The 26,921-nt window shown below is 42.7% G+C and overlaps 1 protein-coding gene across 3 annotated transcripts in view; it reads right to left on the bottom strand.

Moving 5' to 3' along the window:
* The window catches only part of TOX2 (TOX high mobility group box family member 2), a 244,493-nt gene that overhangs the window by 137,987 nt on the left and 79,585 nt on the right, over nucleotides 1-26,921 (bottom strand). For all 3 annotated transcript variants that reach the window (XM_067554501.1, XM_067554499.1, XM_067554500.1), the window contains exon 2: nucleotides 13,899-13,964. In XM_067554501.1, coding sequence (XP_067410602.1) covers nucleotides 13,899-13,964 — 66 coding nt within the window. The remainder of the gene's footprint in view (nucleotides 1-13,898; nucleotides 13,965-26,921) is intronic.

A 26,921-nucleotide genomic window follows, 5' to 3' on the forward strand; every position in this document is an offset into this window, starting at 1 on the left:
TTGTATAAGAGATTGTTTTTTCCCAGAGTAACTGCAGTAGAAACAGAGGCTGTTCATTTTGGCTCCAGGAGCTGTTCAATTACATTATCCTTTCACCCTGGTGAGGCATTGTGGTTGTTCTTTCAAATACAGCCTCATTGTTAACAATGCAGGAGTCCTTTGAGACCCAGGGGTTGAAGATGATGTTTGTTCTACTGTAACACCAAAGTCCTTTTTTCCCCCATTTAAACAATATAGCCAATCTTACACCAAGATATGGATGTTTCTACTTCCAAGACCTTCATTATTTTCAGGCTAAATTACCATACTACCATCCTGGCTCTACCCTCAAAAAACATTGAATTGGCAGACAGAAGCTCATACAAAACTCAGGAGCTTAGATCTTCACTTGTACTTGCATTCACCTCACTATTAGTCCTGTTTAGGAAGGTTTCCATTAACTGCTTATTCCACTAACCTGAATATAACATTATGTTGCTCATTTTTAAAATATGGTACATGATATTGTTGCTGCATAACCTGGTAAGGAGGGTATTTCATATTTATTGGTGTGTCCCTATAGTCTTCTGGTAAAGTTTCTCTGTTTTTGATCCTCCAACACAGCATATACAATTATACAGTAATATTTCTAAAATAGCATATGAACAGTGGAGAGTATATCTTAATACACACACAAAAGTGGGCAGAGATAAGGCTCCCTGTTCAACCTTAACTTTTGCATTTCTTGACTTCTGCTTGATACTGCATTTACTCTCATGTAACTAACTTGTGTTAACATTTTGTTCATCATGGAATTCTAAATATATTTCTCCCCATCTAAATTAAATTAAATCTTCACTGTTTCAGTTAGGAACTTTGTATATTAGTTCTTTTTATTATAACAACAATAGTCAACTATTTTATTTCTAAAATACATTATATCCAAGTTGTTGTTGACCATGAATTTCATAAATACAAAACTTGTGAAGATTAAAAGCAAAGGAGAACAGGTCACTCATGTCATTCAGGCATTTCAGTGAAGCAAGACAGTCAAGGGAAGGAAATCGATAGAATAGTAGCTTACATTTAGAATCACCAAGAAATCAACAAGCCAGAAGGACAAACTGCCTACTCCTCAAAGCCTACTATGATAATATCAGTGGTTTTTTCCCCCCAAACTGGTTAATGTTCCTCTGGTGCATGTATTCCTTAAGTAGTCAAGGTCAATGGATTATAAAGACTATAAAAGATTGCCTCTTCCCCCAAAAGTTTAAACAAACACTGGTCCCTGACACTCATTAAATAGCATGGGTAGCTGAAAATTCACCAGGAGTCTTGAATGGAAATCACGCCAAGAAGCCTTCCCATAGCATCCTAGCACACTTTGCTTTTTCTGTGTTATCTTCTGTTCACTCTTTAACATAACAAGATTCAAAATAAGGGACACCTACAGCTGTCACTCATACATGCATAGAGGCTCTTGGTTTCTTTCAACAATGCTATAAAATAAGCGCTCATCTGTGGGCAGCCTAATACTGAAAACGTTGGAGGAAATCCCTGCTCTGAGTCAGTGCTGCAGCCTTGGCAAGGTTACTGAATTCAACTTACTTGCACCTATTAACATTTATGTATCAACAGTAAATGGACTGCCAGTATTTGTTGGGTGCAGTGCAGTTGTAGCTGTGTTGGTCCTGGTCCAAGAAAAGATATTACCTCACCCACCTTGTCTCTCTGGTATTTACTGGGGACATACATGTGTCCTGGCATGCGTGTAAGGATTGGAAATTGTATTTGAGTCTGACCCTTAGATTTAATCATGCTTGGAAACAGAAGGGTATTTAAAACAACCCAAGTATCTGTGAGAAAAAGGAAAGAGGGTAACAGAGTAGCACTGGAAACTTTAGCCACAGGATTTGAGAAATCTCTGCTGCTTGCAGCTGGCCTGGATTGGGGCAGCCATTACCATCTCACTGTCAAGCTGCAGCATCACTGTGTATACCTGGCTGCTCAGCAGACCTGCTCCCACATGGAACAAAACCCCTATTTTTATTGTATTTCTTTTTTCATTGTTAAATGGACCATCCTTTCCCCTTCCCTCAGATGGGCTTAGGACTGCACCACCCCAAGAGCAATGCACGGTCAAATCTTTCTCTGACCGTTTTGCTCTGTTTGTGACAGTGGAGGATCTCCCAAGCCCTAGCCCACTGGACTCAACAAGGCTAGCAGGCAGGCTCTGCTCTGCCTTCAGCACATGCCGGCTGGGAATTTCTCTTCCCCTCCCCTTCCCAGCAGCCACTCAGGACCAGTGCCCATGTAGTAACTCACAGCATCCAAAGCTGATGCCCACCCACCTAGGTATTTTAACTGGAGTGAAAGCCAATGCCCTCTCCCCTTCTACCCTCCACCCAACACACCTCTATTGCCCCCTAGAGTCTCTGCATACATGTCTCTCTCCCCCCATGCACTCACAGAGTCAAAGTACAGGCTAATCCATGCCCTACCTCTGCCTCCTTATCTGCAGTCACTGTATCAGTCCTATCCATGACAGGCCAGTCAGCTACAATGCAAGGGAGTCTCTTTAACTCACCAGTCAGCTCATTTCCAAAGTCTTAGACTAAGGAACAACATTCACCAAAATGCTTCTCCAAAGCCCTTGATTTTCAGATTCGGAAATGGAGCAATGATAAACATACTAGCCCTGGTGCTGTTATTCATACAGATCCTTAATGTTGTCACACACTTTCCACCCCAAGTACTGGAAGAAACACTGACTAATTAATTGGTGCAAGAAAGAGAGGCAGGGAAGTACTGATGGCCAAAAAAACTGGCTGGGAGACAGCCACCATCTGGGAAGGCCAAACAATCACACTGCAGAAGAATAGCCTTGCCAGCAGAGCGGCTGTGTAACGGCAGGTCTTTGGTAAACCAGAGCAATGGGGAACTCTGATCCCAAAGAGAAGCATCCTTCAGAGCCAGTAACATGTGTGTAGCTGGCCGGGGCACTGGGACAGCAAACCATTGGTGCATAAATCTGGGCCCAGCTTCTCCTATATACAGGAAGGAAAAGTGAAACAGAACAAAGAGCAGGGAAGAAATGGAGGAAGAAACAGTTTGTGGAGATGAAGGAGAGATCTATAAAGGGATAGCAGACTCAGAGTTTGACCCTTCCTCTTGTTCTCTCTCCCTCATCATATCTCCTTCCCCTTCTCTCTCTCCCTCTATCATCATTTCTCATTGTAATGAACGGAGACTCCACCCCAGACTTCACTTGGCAATAGTCAGTCACAGGTGCAGTTCATCACTTAAGTTATGCTGGCTGAAGCACCTATTTATGTTCCCTTTTGATGCCTGAATCCTTGTTTGACAAGCTTCCTATTTGGGAGGGGAGGAGGAAGAGTGTGTGTGGGGGGGGGGGGAGTGATTGTATTCCTTCCACTTCATTAAGAGCACACATGTGTAAAAGTTCCTGGTTTTCCTCCTGTTGTGATTCTTCACATTTTCTCGCCCAACATTACTGTGATGCTATGATGCTGGTGGCAGTTCTGAATGCATTTAGGGTCTGTGTCATTGTTTGATTCATACTGTAAGAGCATGTCTATCCCTGCCCTGCTGAGCGGACTATTGGGATGAGAGTTATAGTGTGCATTAAAGTGTTGTACTGGAACTGTCCCATGTGGACCCTGGTAGAATGAACTAACAGATACCTAGTTTGCAATAGCAGGATCTATACTGGGCAGTTACAGCACAACACAGTGTGCACTGCAACTCTTAGCCCCGTAGTCTACATTGTGGGACCCTATGAACAAGCCCTGAGTCTCTGATGTGGAGTGGGCTCAACTTAACAGCACTGTATATACCAGTCCATTGTCCAGCTTTACTTTACCTATGACTCTTCTGTTGACATTCTGTTGCAATTCAGTTGAGACTGGATCTTTAGGGGGAGGGAGCGAAGTGCATCCACCAATATTATCACAAAGTTTTACTGCACATAGTATAACTTTGGTCTGCCAAATTGATTTTGTCCAGTTTGTAATACCAGCAATATATGAGGACGTTCTTGGCATCCTAATTAGGATCTAATTATGCTATTATTTACTTTTGCATTACAGCTCGTTTACCAAACTCAGTTCTACCATAATGGCCAATTCTTCATAACTAGCAAAACTATTGTTATGTTAAAATGAGTGTTCTAAAATGTTATTTATTATTTGATAAATGCAATGCAACCCTGAATGAGGACATCAAATGGCAAGAACACTACTTCAAATTCCCATTTTAAATAAGTCACCAAGACAGCTGTGCCTTTATAAAACACATTAGAGCAGCACTCAGACCCATATGGCTCAGGGATATATCCAAATTATACAGTTTCTGTCATTCGATCAAGTAAGAGGGACGTTTTGACCCCAGAAATGAGTCAAATACAAGTTGTAATTCAACACCCAACAGAGGCCATGGCGGTAATGCATCTTGACATCTGATCAAACAACCCTGACCATTTGACCCCCAAGATCAGTGAGACACTGTATCGGTTGTGACTAATATAGAGCAAATTTTAAAGATGTATGAAGATAAATAGATACAGTAGATAAATGTTGATTTATACACATTCACACTGTGAATACACACACACACACACACACACACACACACACACACACACTATCATATGCCTGATTCTACTCTCACCTATGACAGCTCTCCATTGCCATAACTCTACTGAATTCATTCACTCCTCATTTACATTAAGCGAGATGAAATTCTGGCCTTTATTTTATATACACACTTACACGTATAAACAAACAGATTTATTTAAGGCCAAATTTATTTATCACTGATATAAATGGGTGCAATTTTATTGACTTGGAATGAGTTATTGTGACTTACACCAATGATTAATTTGGCCCAAACAGTAACATACTAACTGCTTTCTATAAAATAAATGGACTTGTGAAATCAGACTTGTGAAATGGACTTGTGGTGGAAAGCATCTTATGTTTTGAAATATGATATACTTTCACCCTCCCCCAGATTTTTCAGCATTTTGTATCTAATTTGTGCATTAGTTACCAAAATTGTGGTGCAGTGTTAGAAATCTCCCACATCCAAATCAGATTTCACTGTGCAATTTTTATATACAAATGCACATATGCAGTTCTTAAAATCTAAGCGCTTGTGTTTTTTGGTATGTTGGAAAGTAGCAGGAGTGCCTCAGCAGTGCAATGCTATAAAATAGCATTATTGTGAACACTGGGGCCTATGTGCACAAAGTTTTGGTACCAATTTAACTATCATGGTTTCTAAACTAATACAGTTCAATCAGTATGAGCCCTAGGTGGATGCAGTTATACTAGTAAAAAATTGCGTGTGTTGGTGTCACTTTCTGAACTATACTACACGGATATAAACACCTTTATAGCAGCGTAACTGCATACACACTACTGGCTGTACCAATGTAACTGGTGTAGGAACTGATGCAGTGAAATTGGTATAAACTATGTATAGACATGCCACAATATTCACAATAATGATATTTTTAAAGCATCGCATTGCTGGCACACTCATGTTGCTTTACAACATTATTACATATCAGCTCTGGATTGGGGTGTCCTATACCAATCTATCACACCTTTTCTTGTTTAAAACACCTTTTAGCCAATTAGCCACCAGGTAAAGACAAGGTGGCAAGAGAGAACCTGGCCATACTGTCTCAATTACAAACACAGAAAAGCTTTTGGTATTTTTCTGTCTCACTCAGAGGGAGGGGGAAAAAAGTCTCACTTCACCCATTCAAGAGCCAAGTGAAGACAGAATTGATCACATTGCTGCAAGGAAAAGTTAGAATCATCCTTATCAAACAGCTCTTACTGTCTCCAGTAGACAGTTTGAAGAGCCCCTTTCTGTCAATCTGCATTGTAACATAATGTATGTCTCTACAAATTAGACTGTATTGCTCTGTCTACCGTGCATAAAGTGGGAGAAACTGCGTAAGTGGATAGGCCACAGAATGGGCGTCACGACTTTGATGCTATTCTCAGTTCTGCCACTGCCTCACCACTGGGTGATCTCACGCAAGTTATTCTCTGTGCCTGTTTACTCATCTGTAATACAGAGATAACACCTACTTCCAGAGTATTGTAAGGCTTAGTTAATTAATGTTTGTAGAATGCATTTACATTCTCACTGTAAGTTAAAAAACACCATTAATACCAAACAAACCAGCCTTATATGCATATCAAATTACATTCCAAATGTCTTAACCTTTGCCTTCACAAGCATTCATGTTGCTAGGCTAGTTTCTCCATTTATTTTTTAAGCATAATTCCCACTTCTGTCTTATTTTGCACAGTACACCGGATCATTGGCCACCTGTACATTCCTCCAGATTTTACATTATTTAGCTCCTTCTCTTTGTTTCCAAAAAAAGAAAACTGACAAGGGTGAAGAATGACACTCTACCAACTTTATTAGACACAATAGATACCTCACTCATCTTAGGGGTCAAATGTCCACGGTTGTTTGATCAGATGTCAAGTTGCATTAATACCATGGGCCCTGTTGGGGATTGAATTACATTTTGCATTTGACTCATTTCTGGGGTCATATGTCCCTCTCATCTGATTGAACGACAGGAATTATTCTCATGGAGCAGTTTCTGCCACTGTGGCTAAGGGTCTGTCAGCATTTCCATTATGTCATAGGCTTCCATGTGCATAAGTATAGTTCTCAACTGAGACAGCCTCTTTCCAGCATGAAAACATGACATATAATGGATAGCCTGGAAACAAAACTTTCAGCAGCTCTACAACATGCTACCACTAGTAAGGAAAGAAGTGTGCACACAGTTAGAATGGGGACCTGGGATCTGAGCCTCACTTCACCGCTGAGAGACTAGGAAGAGTACTCAGCACACAATTCTGCAAGTTGCTGAGTCAGGGCAGCTGAACGTGTATAAACCCTTACAGGGGCTGCTTCTCAGAGGATCAGGCCCCTTCACCTCTCTGTGTAAGAGTGTCCCTATTTGTCTCAATATCCCCAACTTTATCTACCAGATGGGAAAGAAAGAGGTTTAATTAATTGTTGGTAAAGGACTTTGATACTCCTGGATAGAAAGTGCTAAAAAAAGAGCAGTTTTATCATCAAATTTCAGTTACAAACACTGCGCACGGAAGCCCATTTAAATCCAAAAGCTAAAAGCCATTACGTTCAATGGAAAAATGATTGAATCTTAAATCTAATCCCCAACTAGTATTTTGGGGCAACAAAAGTGCAAGAAAGCACAACGCTGCACTTTAAAAATCAGCTACAGCATATAAGCAAAAAAGAGAGTTAGTTCTTAACTACTATATACGTATAGGACCAGATTCTCCACTGCATCACACTAGCTTAGTCTGGCCCTGGAGTAATTCTACTGATTTCAACAGATTTCATAGAGCGACCCCAGCATAAAATTGGTGTATCACAGAAAAAAATCTAGCCATATTTTTAAGCAGTTTTCCTGCCCCAAAATAGCTCGTGGTCTATAAAGTGGATAATCCATTAACTTGAATTTAGAATTTCTCAGGTGTCACTGATGAATTTGACCTGAACTACGTTCTCTCACCATCACTGAAGTGCAGTCATCTCTGGGGTGGAACACAGCATCCACTGTAATAACATAAGAGCTGCCATATTCGGTCAGACTATGGTCCATCTTGCCCGTTAGCCTGTCTCCAACAGTGGCCTATACACCAGAGCTTCAGGGGGAGTGCACAGAACAGGACAATTATGGAATGATCCACCATCTTCCACTCCTGGCAACCAGTAGTCTAAGGTTTAGTGTCACATCCCTGACCACCTTGGCTAATAGCCACTGATGGACTTATCCTCCATGAATTTATCCAGTTCTTTTTTGAACCCAGTGATAGTTCTGGCCATCACAACATCTTCTGGCAATAAGTTCCACAGGTTAGTTGTGTGTAATGGTATAATTTCTTCTTTGTATTAAGCCAGCTGTCTATTAACTTAATTGAGTGACCCCTAGTTCTTGTGTTACGTAAAAGGGTAAATAATCCTTCCTTATTCACTTTCTCCACCCCATTCATGATTTTATAGACCTCTATCATATCCCCCTTAGTCATCGCTTTTCAAAGACTAACAGCCCTAATCTTTCTAGTCTCTCCTCATATGGATGTCGTGCCTAACAGCGCACAGCGGCACTATGTGAAAGTTCAGGATAGGAAATGAAGAAAAAAAACAGATCCATTGGTTATACTGTAATATAATGGATGCTACAATTAGTAACTATGATTTCTATTTATCTCCAAGGAATCTGGGCTCTGAAAGGTATTCAAATGCATGTAATAAAGTCGTACCTGTGGTGGTGACTTACCTGTCTCTCAAATGAGATTCTGGAGCTGTACTTCTGAATGTAATGCACTCAGCAAATAATAAATAACATCTGGAGCATTCCTTTTACTATAACACTGGTGTTCTTAGTAATGAAGTCATGGCCAGCATCATAAAACGCCCTTAGGTAAACAAGCAATAATGCAAAAGTAAAGAGTGGCAGGGCTAGAGACTACTGAGGATGGAAGTTGGGAATACAGAACGGTCGCTGCCATTACACACCAGGTAAGCTCTTTTTGGCAACTCTGGTAAAATGTGCCATGAAACCTAGTGGTAATATTGAGATGCTCTCAGGGCACAGACTGAATTCCTCACACTCCTTCAATCTCCCTTCCATCCCTGCTGTCATCGCCGCCCAGCAATGGTTAGTATTGGGCTCTGGGGCAGGTCAGCGAGGACAGAATCACAGCGCTTGGACTGCAGGAGCACCCAGCTCTGTCCAAGTCTGCTCAAGAGTTTGGAATTATCTGCCCCACATTGTCCGTGCTCAGAGGCTTAACACCAGCATAGCAGGATGACATCCATACTAGTAACCTGATAATTTGCCTTGTGGTCTTAGCCACTTCCTGCCTCCATATCCGCTACTGTTCTCTACCTTCTAGATTCCCAACCAGGACTCTGGAGGATCAGGAAAGAGAATGGCTCCAGAGACACCATCCCAAATTCTGCATTGTGCCTGTGCAAGCTGGGACAGGACTTTCAGGGCCAGATCCTCAGGAAGGAAGGGTGAAATGTAAGGTACGGATAAGTGGCAATGGTGAAACTAGTCACCATGTAGCTCGCTATGGTCTTTGATGCATTTTCCTCAGTATCTGCATGACCCCTGCTGCTGCAAAACTCATGGCCAGTGATCTGTCTGGGTACTGATGAGGATGCAGCTTATTTAGGACAGGGCAGCTCTGCATGGGAAGGTCTGAGCCAAAGTTCCTATTGTTCCTGTGCCTTAGTGAAGTTCTCTTTCTGCAGGGCCTCCCCCAGGTAGACTCATCAATGTATCCAATTCCCAGCACCCTTCAGGTGTCCCACATAGGCTTCTGGGCTTTACTTCCTTCATTTGCCAGTCTACCAGCCCCTCTTCTCCACTGACCCTGAATACAGCAAAGCATTACAGGGGCTCAGGGCCCTGGATCAGCCTCATCTTGACCCATTTGGTGTGCATCTCTTCCCCTCTCTCCATCCCCAGCTGGAGGTCATCGGACAGCAGAACGAGGCTGTGGCAGGGCATTCACCTACCAATGCAAGCCCACTTCACACACTGCTTGTGAAGTCTTTGCACCCCGCTGTCTGGCTGAAAGGGAAGCAAAGCAACAACTCCCCTCTTTCCCTAAATTGCCTCCCCACCACTCACGATGCTTCTAGTGGTTATACCCCTCTCCCCCTTTGCCTCTACATCCTCCCTTGGCTTTCTCCTTTCCCCAAAAGCCTCCTCCCATACCTGCCCTCCGCTATTATCCCACCTAGGTCCCTGCAAGCCTTCTCTAGTCCTGTATGCCACAGTGCAAGGGAACAGAGCAGCCCAGGGAGGAACCAACATGGTGCCACAGAGCAGGAGTGGGCTTTGCAAGCAGGGAGAATATGCTGCTCTCTGCGGGCCTCAGAATGGGAGCCCAAAACAATTCTGCAGATTAACTAAGGGAAGCCACTAAATGTGCTCTCCTCCCTCCCATGCGGATGACTGTAAAACCCTCAGTTTATAGGGCTGCAATAAAAAAAGAGCAAAGAGAAGTGGCAATGACAGGGAAGCAAATAAGAGCCACAAAGCTGTCCCAGCAGGTGTGCCAGGGAGTGCAGCTGACAAGGATCCTGCTAGCAACGACAGGAGCAAAGGGCACCACGAACCCTGAGCTTCCTCACAGCTCGGCTAACAAGCCAGAGAGCCCCAGATGGAAAAATATTCGTCCCAAACGAAAGAAAAAGTGGAGAAGGCAGCTGAGCTATCACGCAGCTCAGGCTATGCGGCCCCAGACTGGAGTGACACAAAGCCATACAGAATGTACCAGACACATATAGCACTGTACGGAGGGGGAAAAAACCCACAACTATAACAGCCTGGGAATTGTTAATGACCCTTCAGCCTTCTTAACCATGCTGCCATTAACCTCCCTTCATGCTGGTCTCCTCCAGTCTCTCCAAACCAACTCCCCCCGCCCCCACTATGCTGGTTCCTATGATGTCCTCCCTCATATCTAGTATGTTGTCTTCTTCAGTGTTGAAAGAGCTTGGAAAGGTACCCCCACCCCTGCTCCCTCTCTTGGAGCCAACCAGTGGGCTAAGTGGTGGAGCTTACAGCTCTACTTTGTTTTTCCTTTAAGACATAAACACCCTCTTACACCCTCTTCCTCTTACATTGACACCCCCCACCGCAGGACGGCTATCTTTCACAATGGATGGACATGTACGGAATTGCTTTTTGCTGATCTGGTGTTGCTTGTGTGGGATGTTGTGTTTTTGGGAATTTTAGTAAATTCCATTCACAAGTTACCCTTAGCTGATCCTATGCCTAGCCAAATTTAATTTCTTCCTTCTTCATTTTTTTAAGTTTATTTTGTGTTTTAAAACATGGCTTGAATTTCCATTTGTATTTATCTTTTACTAGATTTAAGAATTTTTTTTTTTTTAAATCTGCACATTTATTCCCAAATGCATGAAATGTGTCTCCTTATTAGAAAGTTGGCTCCTCTGTCTAAGAGGAGAAATTTACTCCTCATCTCTTAGCCGTGGTTCTTATTCTGGTTTCCCTCAATTTGCCCACATAATGAGGAAGTGAGATAGCACAAGGTCTGAGAGATAAAATTTATCACTTTACAATAGGAAATACAAATTGTTCCTTTTGGCTGCAGTTCAGGTCCCAGTATGCTCCATTCTCCCACACTGTATTACTGATTTCATATTCAAAGTGCCCAGGTGAGTCATGCTGTCCATTGGACTGAGAACTTCTGACCTTTCTTCATTAGTATGTAAAATTATTGCTCCTCAGGTTCTCTCTAACACAAGGACTCCCAGCCCTTCTTATGATTCATACTCTTAATACACTTTGGGCTCCATTCCAAAAGATGCTGAACACCTGCAATCCCTGTGACCAGAATGGCTTCAGTTCAGACATTTCAGAATCATTTGCTCCTTGGCATCTGATCTAGATAAGCGACAAACAATTCCCTTGCTGTTTCAGCCCCACAGTCCAAGCCAGGGGGCTGCGGTGTTTTACTTGCGTCCTTTTTGAGGAAACTCTTTTACAATTCCTAGACAAGTCAAATGAGAACAAGCACTGATCATCAAAAGGAGCATCCCCACCCTGTCCTGCCAGGCAGAAATATGTCACCAGTCAAGAACTGCCGCTGGGCTCCCAGCCTGCAAGGTGCTATGCACTCTGGCTCTGAGGTCACTGGGATTAGACACATGCTTAAAATTAAACACACCTTAAATGTTTTGCTGCAACGGGGAAAGAATGCTCAGAGCCTTGCAAGATCAAGCCCTTTGAGATCAGACAACAAAGGAAAATCTGACCTCGTCAGTGACAATACCCAGTTCCCAATGAAAGAAAGGTTAATTCAGGCTCAGTTTCCCCCTCTCCTTGCCCAGGTGCTTGGGAGGCGGGTGCTTGAAAATCTGAGGTGGCAGACTGTCTTTGGGGAGGTCAGACTGCACACACCAGGGCTTAGCAGCCAGGGTGATCCCTAGGTTGGAGGAGTTTTTGGTCACTTGTTAGGTTCATCTGTCTTATTTATTTTCTTGTGACCATTTTCTCGAAATACAAGGCACTGATCTTGCTAAGGATTTGTTTCTGCTGATTCATTTTAACACCTGATGATTGCAACATGCATTTCTTTTCCACCTCGGAAATCTCTTGAGAAAGAGCAGTCCCTCTCTTCTGGAGCCGTTGTGACAGCACCATTCCATGCCATCTCTGAAAGCCTATGGCACAATCTCTCTCTCACTCTGCATGGGTCTGACAAGCCCATGTATGCTACTTCTCAATTTTTCTTCTTGTCTTCAGTTTAACATTTGTTTTACATCATTTTTAATATCTGATCTAGATGTGAACAAATGATTCACTAGCCTCAACATTTATAGCCATGATGAGAAAAGTGAGAAGCCTAAACAACAGGAATGTACTGTAACCTTGTCCCAGACAGCAGATAATCAGCTTCCCAAGAACTAGGAAGCTGGTAGTATTTTGTGCCTGGATAGAAATCCTCACAAGGCCTTGTTATGAAATCTGTGATGCAATAACTTAACACGTTAGTTGGCATAGTTTACAATGGACATCACTATGGTTGCTAGGCCTACAAATTGATACACTGTAACCTGGATCCCATTTTAAAGTCCCTACCTTAAATTTCAGAAATACTAATGAAAGACTCGTATTTTGGCTGAAAAGTTAGCTCCTGCCAATGAGATGCTCCAACACAGCATCATCACCGCTCCAGCTGGGAGGCACTGCCACACTGTCCTATGGCTTTCTGTATATTAAGGCTCTTCTGTACTACAACTGAGAGCACTGACTCCCAGCTCGAGCAGATGTGTATGCACTAACTCTCACTGAGCTAAAAATAGCAGCGTGGCCACAGTGGCACAGGCAGTGGCTCCGGTAGCTGCCCCAGTACAGTCCTGTCTGATATCCTAGCTACTTACCCTGGCAATTGGCCTGGCCAACACAGCCACGCTGCTGTTGTATGTACGTCTACCCAAGCTGAAAATTATAACTCCAACTGCAGCGTAGACGTACTCCTAGAGATAGGACATCTGGGAGTGATGCAAACTGAACTGCCTTTCCTCTCTCACTCTCCCATTCAAGAAAGCACTCATGCATGATCTGAACTTAAAGTATGTGCTGAAGTCCCAGTAAAGTCAATAGGGCTTAAGCATATGCTTAACTTTAAGCGCACGCTCAGGGACTGTTGAATCACAGCTTCCATCCCATAGATGTCTATGATCAGATGCCGTTTTGGAGAGACAGCCATACTTTGCTCTAGAGGGTGAGCACTTCTATTCTGGCCCTCTGCTACTGGATGCCTAGATCTAGAAGAGTAAATCCTTACTCCCGTTTTCTCCCTCAGCAAGCTATGGATTTATTTATTTGCAGGATACGTCCATGTACCGAAAGGAGAGAGCACAAGAGATCTAAAATAACAGTACAGCTCTGCAGTGTAACGAGCACCAATTGAATGGCAGAGACTGCACCTCTTTGTTTAAGGAGAAAGGCACCCAGGAAAGCCCTGTAGTACCCCCCAGACATTCGTAGGGAAGCCAATTTCCATTTATCTGCCATCCCCAAACATTTGCATCTTACCTCTTGAGCCAAACTCTGTTCTTGGTGACACTCATGACAGCTCATTGGCGCCATCGGGGTGGCATGGATGGAAATGAAAGCAGAATTTGAATCTCTGGGTAGAACTTTCCAAAACAGTCAAGTGACTTAGAAGCACAAGTTCACTGAAAATCAATAGGACTTCTGCTCCTGAATCACATCGGTGCTTTGAAAATGCCATCCTCTGAGTCTTCACAGCCCACATAAGTGAAGTGACCCTTACCTGATTCGCTGAGAGGAACTCCTGATTATTGTCATTCATTCCCATATACATGTTCTCCCCGTCAAACTGGAAAGACAAAAGGAAGTGACAGTTAGTGAAATGCAGAACATGCTAATTCTCTGTCCTGGACAGACTCTTTGGGTCCCACAATTTCTCAACCCCTCAACAGGAAGAATCAAGATCTGAGGAACAAAATAGTTGTTTTAAATCTCTCCTGAGGGGCGCATAGGGTTTCTGGGCCCCAGTTATAACCTCAGCTCCGTGAGAGCCTCAAACAGACCTCCCAGTAAACACTCAAAAAGGAACCGTCCAAACTGACCTAAAATACTGAAAGGCACCAAAGCCTGCTGAGAATAACTGATTTTTCCAATCCTCCCTTCTCACAGACACCTTGTTCAGTTACTCCCAAACCACGCACAAAACAAAGCCCCTCCTCAGAATGCCACATGGGAAAATGGTAGGCAGACTGGTTTGGTTTTGTCAGAGGGAACGTGGGCGGGGGGGATGAAAAGTGTACTTGCAGCATAATGAAAACCTAGTTATACCCTTAACGTGGCATATACATTAGTATACAGGGAGATGTTAAAATCAAAACCACCCACATAGTTGGGGCAAAGGTTAACCAGCCTAAGAGCTTACTAAAAGAATCAAACTACACCTTCAAACCTTTTATTCTTCCTTCCTTTCTTTTCCCGCCACTGTTAATTAACAAGATCTGTAGGTAACAGCTATTCTCGTTTCCCATTCAGCCTTCTCCACAGTCCTATGCCAGCAAAACCGCAGCAATGTATGATGCAAAGATCATGCATTGAATATGCAAGATTATCTTTAGCTTGGCATGATTCCTGCATGCTCCTTGAATAACTGATCCTAGGTTTATGAAGCCCCCCCATACACAAACCCCATCAAACTCAGGATCTTCAACACCAAAATTACAGGCCTCTGCCACTGAAGCGAAAGCGCACTGCTTTAGGTATGTGAAAGTAGCAGGCTGTTCAAGTGGAAGGGGCCAGCTACCCAGGAGAGGCCTGGGCACACACATTGTTACATGTGCAATATCCATGTGTGAGCCTGGCACTTTTTGGGCTGCTTGCTTCAGTCAGTCACATCACTACTCCTGATACCTCACTTGCCCCAATGGTTACAAACCAGGATACCATGAGCACTTAATAGGATGCCGTTCGGGAAAATAGGCAGGTTATAAATGGGAGAAGGCATCTGTTCATAGGCAAATTGTAACCAGCAATGAGGAGGCAAGGAATGCAAGAAAAAAGCACAATGGTTTAAAAGGGATTTTGAGGAGACAGCATCTAAAAGTTTACCAGAGAGCAGCATTCCTTTTTTTTCCTTATCTTGGAAGACACAACACACCCTGCAAATCACCCTGAGATCTGGGTCTATTAATTCAAACTAGCAAGGAGGAGCTAATGAGCTAAACACCCTGCATTCTGCACAGTTGTTCTAGACCCTTACTATAGGCATACAGCCATGTCATATTGACCAGCGTCTTTGTGAAATCTGGAGAGGTGCGCTATAGGCCTATATTGTTATGTAGTTGGAAGAAGCCTTAATTGCTTTGGAATGAAAACGTCATGAGGACACAGAAATCGTTTCTCCTTCTCTGTTTAAGAAGTTCTGGACCTGATTCACCTTTGCATTACTCCAGTTCTGCACAAATGTAATAGAGGGGTAAATCAGATCCCAGGACTTCAGCTGGTAATAGAGAGAGAAATTTCTCTGGAAAACCTGCTGGCAAGAAGTCATTCCCTTTCCAATCCAGTCTCTGACTGCAGCAGGTCTCTCTATGGCTGCCAGGGTGCACTGGTCAAAGATGAGTCCGTTCCAGAGGCAACTTGAGAATGACCCAACTAGGCTGGTACAATCAGCTCAATCAGAATGTATATGCCCCCTCTGCATTCAGATCCAGATAACTAATCTAGTTATTAGACTTCAAAACCTTGGAGCTACACAACTCTTCCTGTTAATCTGCTAGAATAGCTCTCAGAATCAGAACAAAAAAAAAAACACCCCCTAGAACTGTCTCTGGCTCCAAATATTGCTGGGGCAGTCCATGAGGCTAAGCTCATTGTAATTATGGCAATACAATGATATATGCCTTAAAACACTTCTGGTTTAGAGACGGAGGTATCGGCTCTAAATTGCACAGTGTGCTTAGCGAAAGGGAGAGCGTGTCCTGTTGCCCTCACAAGCCAGATGATGAATTGGAGATGGTTGGGCCCCTCAGTGTTTCTTCTGCTCCCTGATATGAAACTGACACCAGTTGTGCAAATGCCTAGTGAATTTGTCACATAAGAACATTAAAAGAATATAAACAAAGCCAGATGAAGATTATCAGTCTCACTACAGACTATTAATTACACTTCAGTTTCTCAGAGTTCCACGGGATTTCACCACTTTAGCCCACGGGTTTGGAAAGCCCATGGGAGCAGCACAGCTATATCACCAGACAGCTGTGCTGGTCGGGGAAAACACCTTCTAATTGCCAAATTACCCTCTGGGATCAGAGAACAAGGCAAATTAAAAGAAGTCAAGTTAAACACTTCAGATGTAAAGTCTTTATGTTTCTCCAAGTATTAATTTCCCATCAGCCATGTTGCTCAAACACCCCACCATCGCCCTGGCTCCCCAATGAGGGTACAGGGTAGGTGCCACAGAATGCTAGATAGCCTGGTGTAGAATATTCAAACACTGGAAAGCAGGATAGGGCTGTTTGAACGGGAGCAGCTCATAGGACTGGCCATTATCAATATCTCTGAGAAACTAACAGTATTGGGGAGGTAGCTTCTTCACCGGGAAGAGCACTGGACTGGGAGCCAGGAGACCAGGGTTCTGTCCCCAGTGCTGCCACTGGCCAGCTGGGGAACCTTGAATGAGTCACTTCCTCTCTCTGCAGCCAGTTTCCTGATCTATAAAATGGGGTTGATGGTATTTCTCTACCTTTCATCAAGCATGATTTGCAGATGAAAAGCACAAGATAGTAGCCAAGTATTCATCACTGGCATACGCTCCGCTCTTGGCTGCGATACGCTTTCATCGACAATGTATTTGTACCAGTGTTTGTCTTGTTCACACCAGTGTAAGAACAGAAGAAGGGACACAGGCTGCGGCCTGTCTCTGGCCCTGTGCAGAGGACCAGGATGTAGGCAACACTGGAGATTAAATCATATTTTGTGGATTTAAGTGGAGCATAGCCCTATGCTGACCTTTGTGTAGGGGAGAATGTCACCCTTTCTAACCACTTTATAAACTCCTAAAAGTCACTAATTCCAAGTATTTCCAATGCACCAGGTCTGCAATAACTTCCTAAACCAGCATGGACAGATGATCCCTGGAGGGGGACAAATGACAAATGGTGTGTGGGAGAGTATAGCCAGCCATCTTAATTGTTCTCCAGACTCTTGGCTTTAATTTAAAAGAAAAATTTAGTCTCTAGCCATTATGGTTGCAAAGAAAACCTTGGAAATATGCTCTAAATGGAACATATACAGAGATTCTACCTGAGTTTGAAACAATTGCTCAGAGATGTGAACTGCATCATTTGTCTCCATGGTTGCTAACTCAGACACCAGTGATGATACTTTAAATGTTAGCCTTGTTAATTATTTCAGTGCTCAGATCATGTAAGAAAGAAGGAGGAGGAAGACTGACACTCTTTGCTGAGTGATTTGCTCATTTTGATAGGCCTTTAACACCACCGGGTGGGACTGCAGCAGGAGCACAATCAGTTTTGTTTTCCTGAAGGCTGTAATAGCTTTCAACAGTCTGGGAAACACTGCCAAAGAATATGGTTGGTGCTGCTTTCATTGCTTTTCCCAGAACAATCATGATCTGGAGAGAGTTTGCTGAAGTGAATTAAAAACCTCTTCGTTCATGTGAGGAAAATAAAGCACGGTCCGAAGGCAATGGATTTCTCTAGATTTTCACCAACTTGAGATAGCATCACCACTAGGTCCCCGGCTCCTCCGCACACTGGCAAAGCTAGGCTGCTAACAGTCAGTAGGGCTGACTGAGCTCTGGTCTATACTTACTGGGCGATTCGGCGGCAGTCGACGGGAGTTACGCAAGCTACGCTACTGCTGTGCTTCCCTTCTGTACGGCATCTTCACTGCACCGCACCGATGGGAACCGCATTCCCGTCAATGCAATGCTACGCCACTTGAGGGGATGGTTTTGCAACGTCAACTTCTGGATCAATTAAGCGAGTTTTCACTGACCATTCAATCGATCCAGAAAGGTTGATCTGATGGTGACGACTTTGCCACCGTCAGTGTAGACATACCCTGAGTCTGAGTGTTAGAGACCACAGCCTGAATTTAGCCCTGATGTAAGCAACTTCATTAAAACGCAATGGCCCAGACCCCAACTTCCATCTCATCAGTTTAAATCCAGGGGGGTTCCACTGGTTTACACTGATGTAACTGAGATCAGGATTGAGGTCCAGTGCAGCTGAACTCACGGACAGCAGGACCTTCAGAATGCAGAAGACAAAGTCTGCTCCTGTTTACACTAGTGCAGAGTGGATGTAAAGTGCATCAGAAGGGCAGCAGTTTCACACTCACTTTGTGCAGGTGTGAATGACGACACAAAGACTCCATTTGCCCCATAAAGACATACTGCCCTCTAGAAGTTGGGTTTCTCACTGTCCAATCTGTCTGGCATTAGCAGAAATCAGACTGACAGCTTGATGGGCCCACATATTTGGATGCTGAAGGTAAATCACATGACAAATCACAGCTCCGTGTGTGTATATATATAAGTTTTTCTATTGGTGAAATAACTGATTCTATCACTGAAACAAATCAGTTATTCTCACTGTAGAAATATTTATCTCAGCAGTAGAAAAACTAGCACTCTTTCCAAAGTGACAATATACCTACCGTGCTACAGATATATAAACTGTACACATCCATCCATCTCCAGTATCTTTTCCAACACACACATGCTGCTCACTTTTCCACCCATTCAAGGCCAAATATTTTGCAAATTCAGGATACCCACTATTTGCAGCACCTCTTCAGAGAAAACCTACAGAAAATAGACCTCATCTGGAAGTTGATTTTATATGTAAGTCTTTCTCTGGAGCAAATTCCAAATAGGAAAACCTCCTCTCTACATCATTCTATTTGGCAGAACAAATTTGTTTTATTGCTTTATACCATTTCCTCCCATCCCCCACTCCATCAGAACAACTATAATGAATCCTGTCCTGAAAATTACTGTGCCACTGATTGCCAACCTGAGCAGTGATGCTGAAAATCAAGACTCAAAATGCAGTGGAAACTTTGGAACTTCCTTCCTACTGATTAGATTTTTTTTTCCTCCAGGCTATAAGGGTGCAAAACAAATTTATTAGAAATTCTCAAGTCAGAATATTTTTTCAATTAGATGTTTGCCACTTACGCACTAGCCAGGTACAGCAGATAAGTGTGTGTGCTCTCTCTATCATTATCATTTTGCCACAAAATGCACTTCAAAACAATCAGTCCCATCATTCCACACTGATTTACGGTTGAAAACAAACATTTTAATATTTGCCTTTTGTTGCTATGATTTCCTCCTCCCCTTTCACTTTGGAGTAACTCCTCATGCATGCCAGGATTCCAATCCATTTCCAGCATACATTCATCATATTCCATCTCCAATAAAAATTGATTTGGCTCATTTTTGAATGATCTAGGCATGCTGAGAGGTGAGTATAACGTTCTTATAATCCTTTAATTTGAAATAAATTTAGTTTTGTGATATTGTCTTGATCATTCTTCTGCTCTTTTGAATTATTTAATCTTGGCCACACTTAGGTAAAAACTGTCTACTAAATAAATCAGTGGGTGGGTCTAATTCTCACCTTCTTTAGTCATTCACACCCATGCAAAGTGAATGCAAAGTCAATGCACATTGCTATCATTATGATTTGGTAGCACTTTACACCCAAGATGTGAATGACAACGCAAGACAGTGAACAATCAGGAAAAGAGGGGCTTCTTTTGGGCCTGATTCTTATCTCACTGACACTGGTGTAAATTAGAAGTGACTCCACTGAAGCCAATGAAGTGATTCTGGTGTAAGTGGGATCAGAACCAAGACCCCTATTTTTAAAAGAATCCATTTCCATAGAAGCTATATAATCAGCACAAGATTTAAACAGCTAAATTCATCCATTCAAAAAATTTCAGAAAAAAATTCCAAAATACCCTGGAACTCTGAAGTTTAAAACATGTAAACAAGAACATCTAATAGGTGTTTCAGCTGCGTTGGCCATACTTACTCCCATTGTTTTGCTTTTGGAGTCAAAGTATATTTAATTATCACGCACACTCATCTCAGAGACAAGGTTATAATCATATTGACTTGTGGAAGACTTCCAGAATTGAGCTCAGGGGGCCTGATCTTTTACGGCTTTGCAACATGCGTGGCCAGTTACACCTTTGCAGGATGAATTCTGATTTGTTAGCACAAAAGGTGTAAATGGTGACATGATGTAAAGCAGTGGAGAATCAGGACCGCTATCAAAATGGGACAGTGGGCTTGATTCTGCAAGCCTTACTCAAATGCACAGCCCCATTCAAATCAACTGGGCTATTAGCTCGAGGACTGTATGTATGGGTAAGTGTGGCAGCATCACACATGTTGTTGAGTACTTTAGGTCCATAACTCAACCTATATGAAGATCATTCTGGTCTGTTAGGAAATGTCCTCCAAATGCTAGATAGCTTGTTGCTGTTTTTTTGTTTGGTTGTTTTTTGTTTTTGTTTTTTTTAAGTCCTGTGTGGCATAGAGAATGTACAAAAATGTCCTTTCTTTTACTTCATCTCTTAGCAAGAAAAGTGTAACTTCCGCAGCAGCAGCAAAGGCAGAGGGAGCCCCCAATATCTGGAACAGAATTGGCATTTTAAGGTTTTTTTTTAAATTATTATTATTCTTTGAGTTATCTTTTGTTTACTTGTTATTTTTGCAATGTAATGGGGAGTTTGATTTATAAATGTGCCCAAAAGGTCACTGTGGGTGCATGTTAATAGGATGAAAATGAATAAAAATACTAAAAAATGCAGATGCAGAAGAAACTAAACCAACGCACTTGTGATAACTTCAGTTCTTGGTAAACAAAAAGTATAAATGTTTACCATTTGGAATGGATGAAATTGGTAAGACATTATTTCCAAGTTTCCGAGACACTTTACCAACTCTCACGAGTCATATATCATCGGGTGGGTTTCTTAAAGTCTCAGCTTCTTGGAGTCATGGGCTGACAGGAGACTCTCAGCTTTCCATTTAAAAAAATAGGAAATTTCCAGTCCTCGTGTTTGCAGGAAAAAAACTTAAAAATGTGAACCCTAAAAAGACTCAGAAACCAGAAGGCATACATCTGTTATTTTTTTAAATCTTACAATTTTTAGGCCAATCTCATGGAGCCTGAGTTATGATTCTTCAATGCTTGGAATTTGCCACACTGAGACAATTTAAAAAAAACCAAAAACCAACAACTAAATACATCTACATTATTGTTCACAAGTGAATCACAACCAAGAGACCCCAGCATAGCTGTGACAAGAAGTCATAATCAGGCAGCTGCTGAGTGCCCATGAGCAATGAACTAGACATCTCAGGTGGTTTCTAGCATCCAGGTATCCGCATCACAAGAACCTGCATGTGTTTGCCTCGGCAGAGAAGCCAGGGAACAGTTGAGTCGGGAGAATGAATTCCCCTCACCACTCTAGAAACCATCACTCCAAAGTGGGTCTGTTGTTGGCAGATATTTGCACTCTAGCCAATCTGTGCCTGGGTTTCAATCTCCAAGAAGGTCATTTGAGCATCTTTGCCAACCCTAAAATCACTAAGGTTAATGAATAAAAATAATACTGTCCAGTGAATTCCTTTAAACTGCTAGTACTAAGCAAAGAGATGCAAAATCTCATGTACAGAATAGTCCACATTATATTTTTTAAAAACTGTTATTTATACAAAATTCATCAGAGTATATCAGCATAAATATTGCTGAGATGCAATTGGCTGCATCTGATAAGGTCACACCCAGCATAACTTGTCTTGCTGTCTATAGACATGTTTTTTCCATTGCGAATTATTAGCAAACAAGAACTATTTTAAAACCAAAACTTTTTATGAAGTGCAAAACTTTATCCCTCCCCAAATGCATTTCTGCCATAATATTTATAGGCCCCTGACTGTGGAACTCCTCTTATTGCAGGATGTTGAAGTGAAACTAAGATGCCAGCTGAACCGGCTAAGCTTTATGGATGTGCTGGAATGTTCGCACTAGAACAAACATCTCCAAACACTGTCAAGAGTCTACTTTGTCAATACACATTTCTGTCAAGTCATAAGGATGTGAAATATTTGCGTCTGCCCTGCCCCCAGCATACTCTGCTACCCGCAGGGCCGCAAGTGTGATTTCCTACAGGAGTAATTTAGCATCAGACTACTTCAAGGAATATACCACTGAGGTTAGTCTAATCTCTTTAACTGCAGTTTCCCCATTAAGTCTTTACACAACCTCGAGCTCAAAGTGATCTATTTAGCATTATTTATTTGTCCACTGAAATGCTTGGATTTCCCCTCACTTGGTCCTGTCATATGGGGTCAAAAGTTCAAAAATAGATTTACTCAAACCTCCAGAATGCTACTGCAAAGAAAGCACTGACATTTCCATTTCTATCTATACACATCCCAGGGTTGCCACTCACTGTATTCTGGTTTTCAGAGGAATACGGTGAAACAACTATGTAATAGCACAGCGTGCGTTAGTAGTACTATGTGCCTCGCACGGCTATACAAGCCATGGTGCTACAAAAGTAATCTGTTTTTTATTTATGGAGAATTTTACACACGGTTGTTAAATATTATATATGAAGCTAGAGCAACCTTTGAACACTACAAACCACAAGCAAGCAGATTACAAGAGCATCCTCATAAAGGATAAAAACTCTAAAGACAGACAGTTTTTAAAAGCACTTAGCAGACGTATGGATTTATTGTGGGACTATCTTGGTCCAATTCTCAAACTAACCCCTTGCCTTTAAATTCAGATTTAAGGCTGATTGTTTTTCATATCAGAAAAACAAAAATACTAGTAGGTGATGACAAGAAAGGAGTCATTTTATTTTGAAAACAAAAGTAAAAGCCATAACATAGCACATTTAAAACACATTAATAGGAATTACCTTGGGAAATAATGAGAACTCAATATCCATTATTTATTTTTAAAATATTTTAAATTATTTCATATTTAATTAATAGTTTAAAATAACTGAAGCTCTTCATAACTCCAGCACACTGGCCAAACTTTATGAGCCTAGCTCAGCATCATGGCTAACTTGAAATATATGGAGCAGTTCCACTGAAGCACATGCCTAAATGCCCTGCTGAAACTGGGGGTATGTCTACACTGACGGCGGCAATCTGGATCAACTGAGCCGTCAGTGAAGACCCATTCAGTCGATCCAGAAGTCGACGCATTAAAACCACCCCCTCAAGTGGTGTAGCACTGCATCAACGGGAACGCGGTTCCCATCAGCGCAGTGCAGTGATGATGCCGTGAAGAAGGGAAGCACAGCAGTCAACGGGAGTTATGCAAGCTATTCTGTGGCGCTTGCGTAACTCCCATTGACTGCCACCGAATCTCCCGGTAAGTGTAGACCAGGACTGGGTATCACAGAATGGCTGGCCCTTTAAGGGGAGTTGGGTATATGACTAATCAGCTGCCTCCCAGTTGAAGCTGAGTGGCCTGGATCAGATGACAGCTTGAAATAAAAGCCTGCAAAAGCTCAGCAACTGGGAGTAGGAAGGCTCCAGAAGGAGCCCCCTGGTGTGACTCAGATGAATGGTCTGCAGAGCGTAATCCTGCAGGGAACAGGCTAGGAAGGGAAAAGTTGCAAATAGGCTAATCTTGACTCCCAGGTGGCTGGCTTGTGGAGTGTAAACGCATAAGGAGCAGACAGGCCTCTACAGAAGACCTCAGGCCGAGGGAAAAGGAAGATGACTGATATGATGAACTGGTGTTATTTTGAAAAAGAAAAGGGACTGAAATCTCATGGCTGGAGAGAGCTCTTTGATGCACAGGCCATTGAGTTAGCCCAGTGGCTTACACAGAGCTCCAGAGATAAATCTACACACATTCATAGAGGAGTCTTACTCAGCAGCAGTTGGTGGCACTGCAAAGAGCATGTTTTGTTTTGTTTTAAATGGGGAGGAACAATGCATTAAGTCATGGTTTTTACAATGGACGTTCTGGCTTTAGTGACCTTACAACCTTGCCTAGGGCACCTAGTATTTGTATCCGTGAGCGAACATTAGGCATCTAGTGCTCAGAGGAGCAGATCAGGATCAGGTCGAGTCCTGGCCAGAAAGTTACACTGGTGTAAGTCCGGAGCAGTCTCATTGCTTTCAGTGGAGCTCATCTGGAATCGCACAGGGTAAATGAGAGCAGTCTGGCCCAAGTTCTATTCCTGGCTCTACCACTGGCCCATCACTGTGTGACCTGCACTTAGCTCTGCAATTTGTGCAAGGTCTGGAGAGGGTGCAGTGAGAACGGCACCATCCCAGGAAGAACATGAGGAGAGAACACACCTCTTGGGGCTGCTCGGTGGTGCAAGTGGGGTGCCTGGGTGCAGCTTGCAGGGAGGAGGGAAGGGGGGGTGCATATCCAGTCCCCTCTAAGGGTGATTGGTTCCCCAGAAGGGAGGAGGCCCGTGCAGTCTCTGCTCAGAGGCACTGCCATTGGGATAGAAACAGTGCTGAGACCCCAGGCTGTGGAGGCATCTGGCAACCATTTGAGAGGTTGGGTGAGGGACTACGGGGCAGAGTGAGACCCAAACCGTGAGCAGTGCTAGTGGAAAGGGGGTTTGTGACATTTCTGCAGAGCCACAGAGAAAATCAACCCTGCCTCCATCCTAGCAGATCTCCACTGCCCCAGCCTGTCACAGTCCTGTGTACAGTAGAGCACTCACCTTTAAACTCTTCCCCGTTTTACCTTAGATAAATGGATCCAGGGCCGAATTCTATGCCAGTGGAGTTACACCATCAGAGAACTGGGCCCACCGTCCACAATCTTCCTTTATAATTTTCCTACACTCCCTGTAGGAAAGATCTCGAGTGCTGCAAGTACTCAAGTGATGTTATATAGTTATCTAGGGAAACGTGCAAGTTTTTTATGGCACTTGCTGTACCCCAAGTGCCAACTCTTGTTTTTACTTTACACATTATTTGGCAGGAGTAAGGACCTAAAATAATTTAAGTGGAACTTGCAGAACCTGCAAAAGTGTGCAAATTCTTCACAAATAAAAACCCATCCACTCAAAGCTACGGGCAGCAGGAGAATTTAGTCTTAAGACTGACATGGAAATAGATTATTTTCCCCCCATTTCATATTCTAATTACAATCCTTTTATTCCCCCCTACCATTTTCTGTTCTCATTACAGTCTTAAAATTGCTCTGAAAAATTCTGTACCTTATTCTGCTCTTCCTACAATCTTTGTCATGGAAATGAGTAACAGAATGTATAAGCATGAAAATACTGCAGAGATCAAAATTCTGGGCTAACCCTTTCATGCCTGATTGCAAGAAGAGAAAACAGCACAGATAGAGTGGTGACTCAAACTTCACTGAATCTTCATTTGTCCAGTGTTCAGTCTGCATTTCCTGCTCCCAGACCAGATGAGGGATGGAAGAACCCCAAAGAAATACAACACTGAATAGGCCAAGTACTTCTCTCAGTTACAACTGGGCTACACACTGTTTTTTTGGAGTTGTAGGGCTGCCACTAAGGCCAGAATGTGGCCTAATATATTTAAATAGTATGCATATAATCAAGTTTGTCTGCTATTTTTCAGTCTACCAGGCACTCCAGTGTCTCGTGTAAAACTATTCAATAAAAACTCTTACAAATCATATCGCACTTTGCAAAGCATGGGCGTGGTGCTGCTCTCATTTAGGCTGGTATAAATGGGTAGCAGTTTTACTGAAGTCAAACTGATGTGAGCAAGATCAGAATCAGGCCCCATAGCTCTTTGCTCACCCCAGACTCTGGATGATTTCTCTAGGAGCAAGGGAATGGGCAAAGAAAACCATATTGGGCCCCAGACCTGTACAAGAAATGTTTCACCCACCAGTGCAATGCAACCTCCTCTGTGGCAATGGCTGGGTGACAACAATGCTTTAGCACCTCAGAATGACAGTCCAGGAAAGGAAGTGATGGAAGATTATTTATCCAACTGAAACTACAGACAAATGTCAATGTGCAGAATATGATTAACCAACTGCAATTTGGCAAAGACCCCAGCGTTTTAACACTCTGACCTTTAAATGTAATGCCATGGGATCTTAGAACATAAGAATGGCCATACTGGGACAGTCCAATGGTCCATCTAGCTCAGTATCCTGTCTTCTGACAATGGCCAGTGCCACATGCTTCAGAGGGAATGAACAGAACAAGCGATCATCGAATGATCCATCCCGTCGTCCACTGCCAGCTTCTGGCAATTAGAGGCTTAGGGCACCCAGATCATGGGATTGCATCCCTGATCATCTTGTCTACCAGCCACTGATGAATTTATCGAGTTCTTTTTTAAAACGAGTTATGGTTTTGGCCTTCACAACATTCCCTGGCAACGAGTGCCATATTTTGACCATGTTGTGTGAAGTAGTACTTCCTTCTGTTTGTTTTAAATCTGCTGCCTGTTAGTTTCGTTGGGTGACTCCTGGTTCTTGTGTTATGCAAAAAGGGTAAACAACACTTTCTTACTCACTTTCCCCACACTAGTCATGATTTTATAGACTTCTATCATATCGCCCCTTAGTCATCTCTTTTAAAAGACTGGGATTTCTCAGCTTGGAATCTCTCCTCATATGAAAGTTGTTCCATCCCCCTAATCATTTTTGCTACCCTTCTCCAAGATCTCTTTCTTGAGTTCTACCAGCTAATTTAGACTTCATCATTTGGTATGTTTAGTTAGGTTTATGTTTTCCAATGTGCATTATTTTGCATTTAT

Source organism: Emydura macquarii, unplaced genomic scaffold (assembly GCF_026122565.2).
Source record: "Emydura macquarii macquarii isolate MOO-44397 ecotype Brisbane River unplaced genomic scaffold, CSIRO-AGI_Emac_v2 contig_1483, whole genome shotgun sequence".
NCBI lineage: Eukaryota > Metazoa > Chordata > Testudines > Chelidae > Emydura > Emydura macquarii.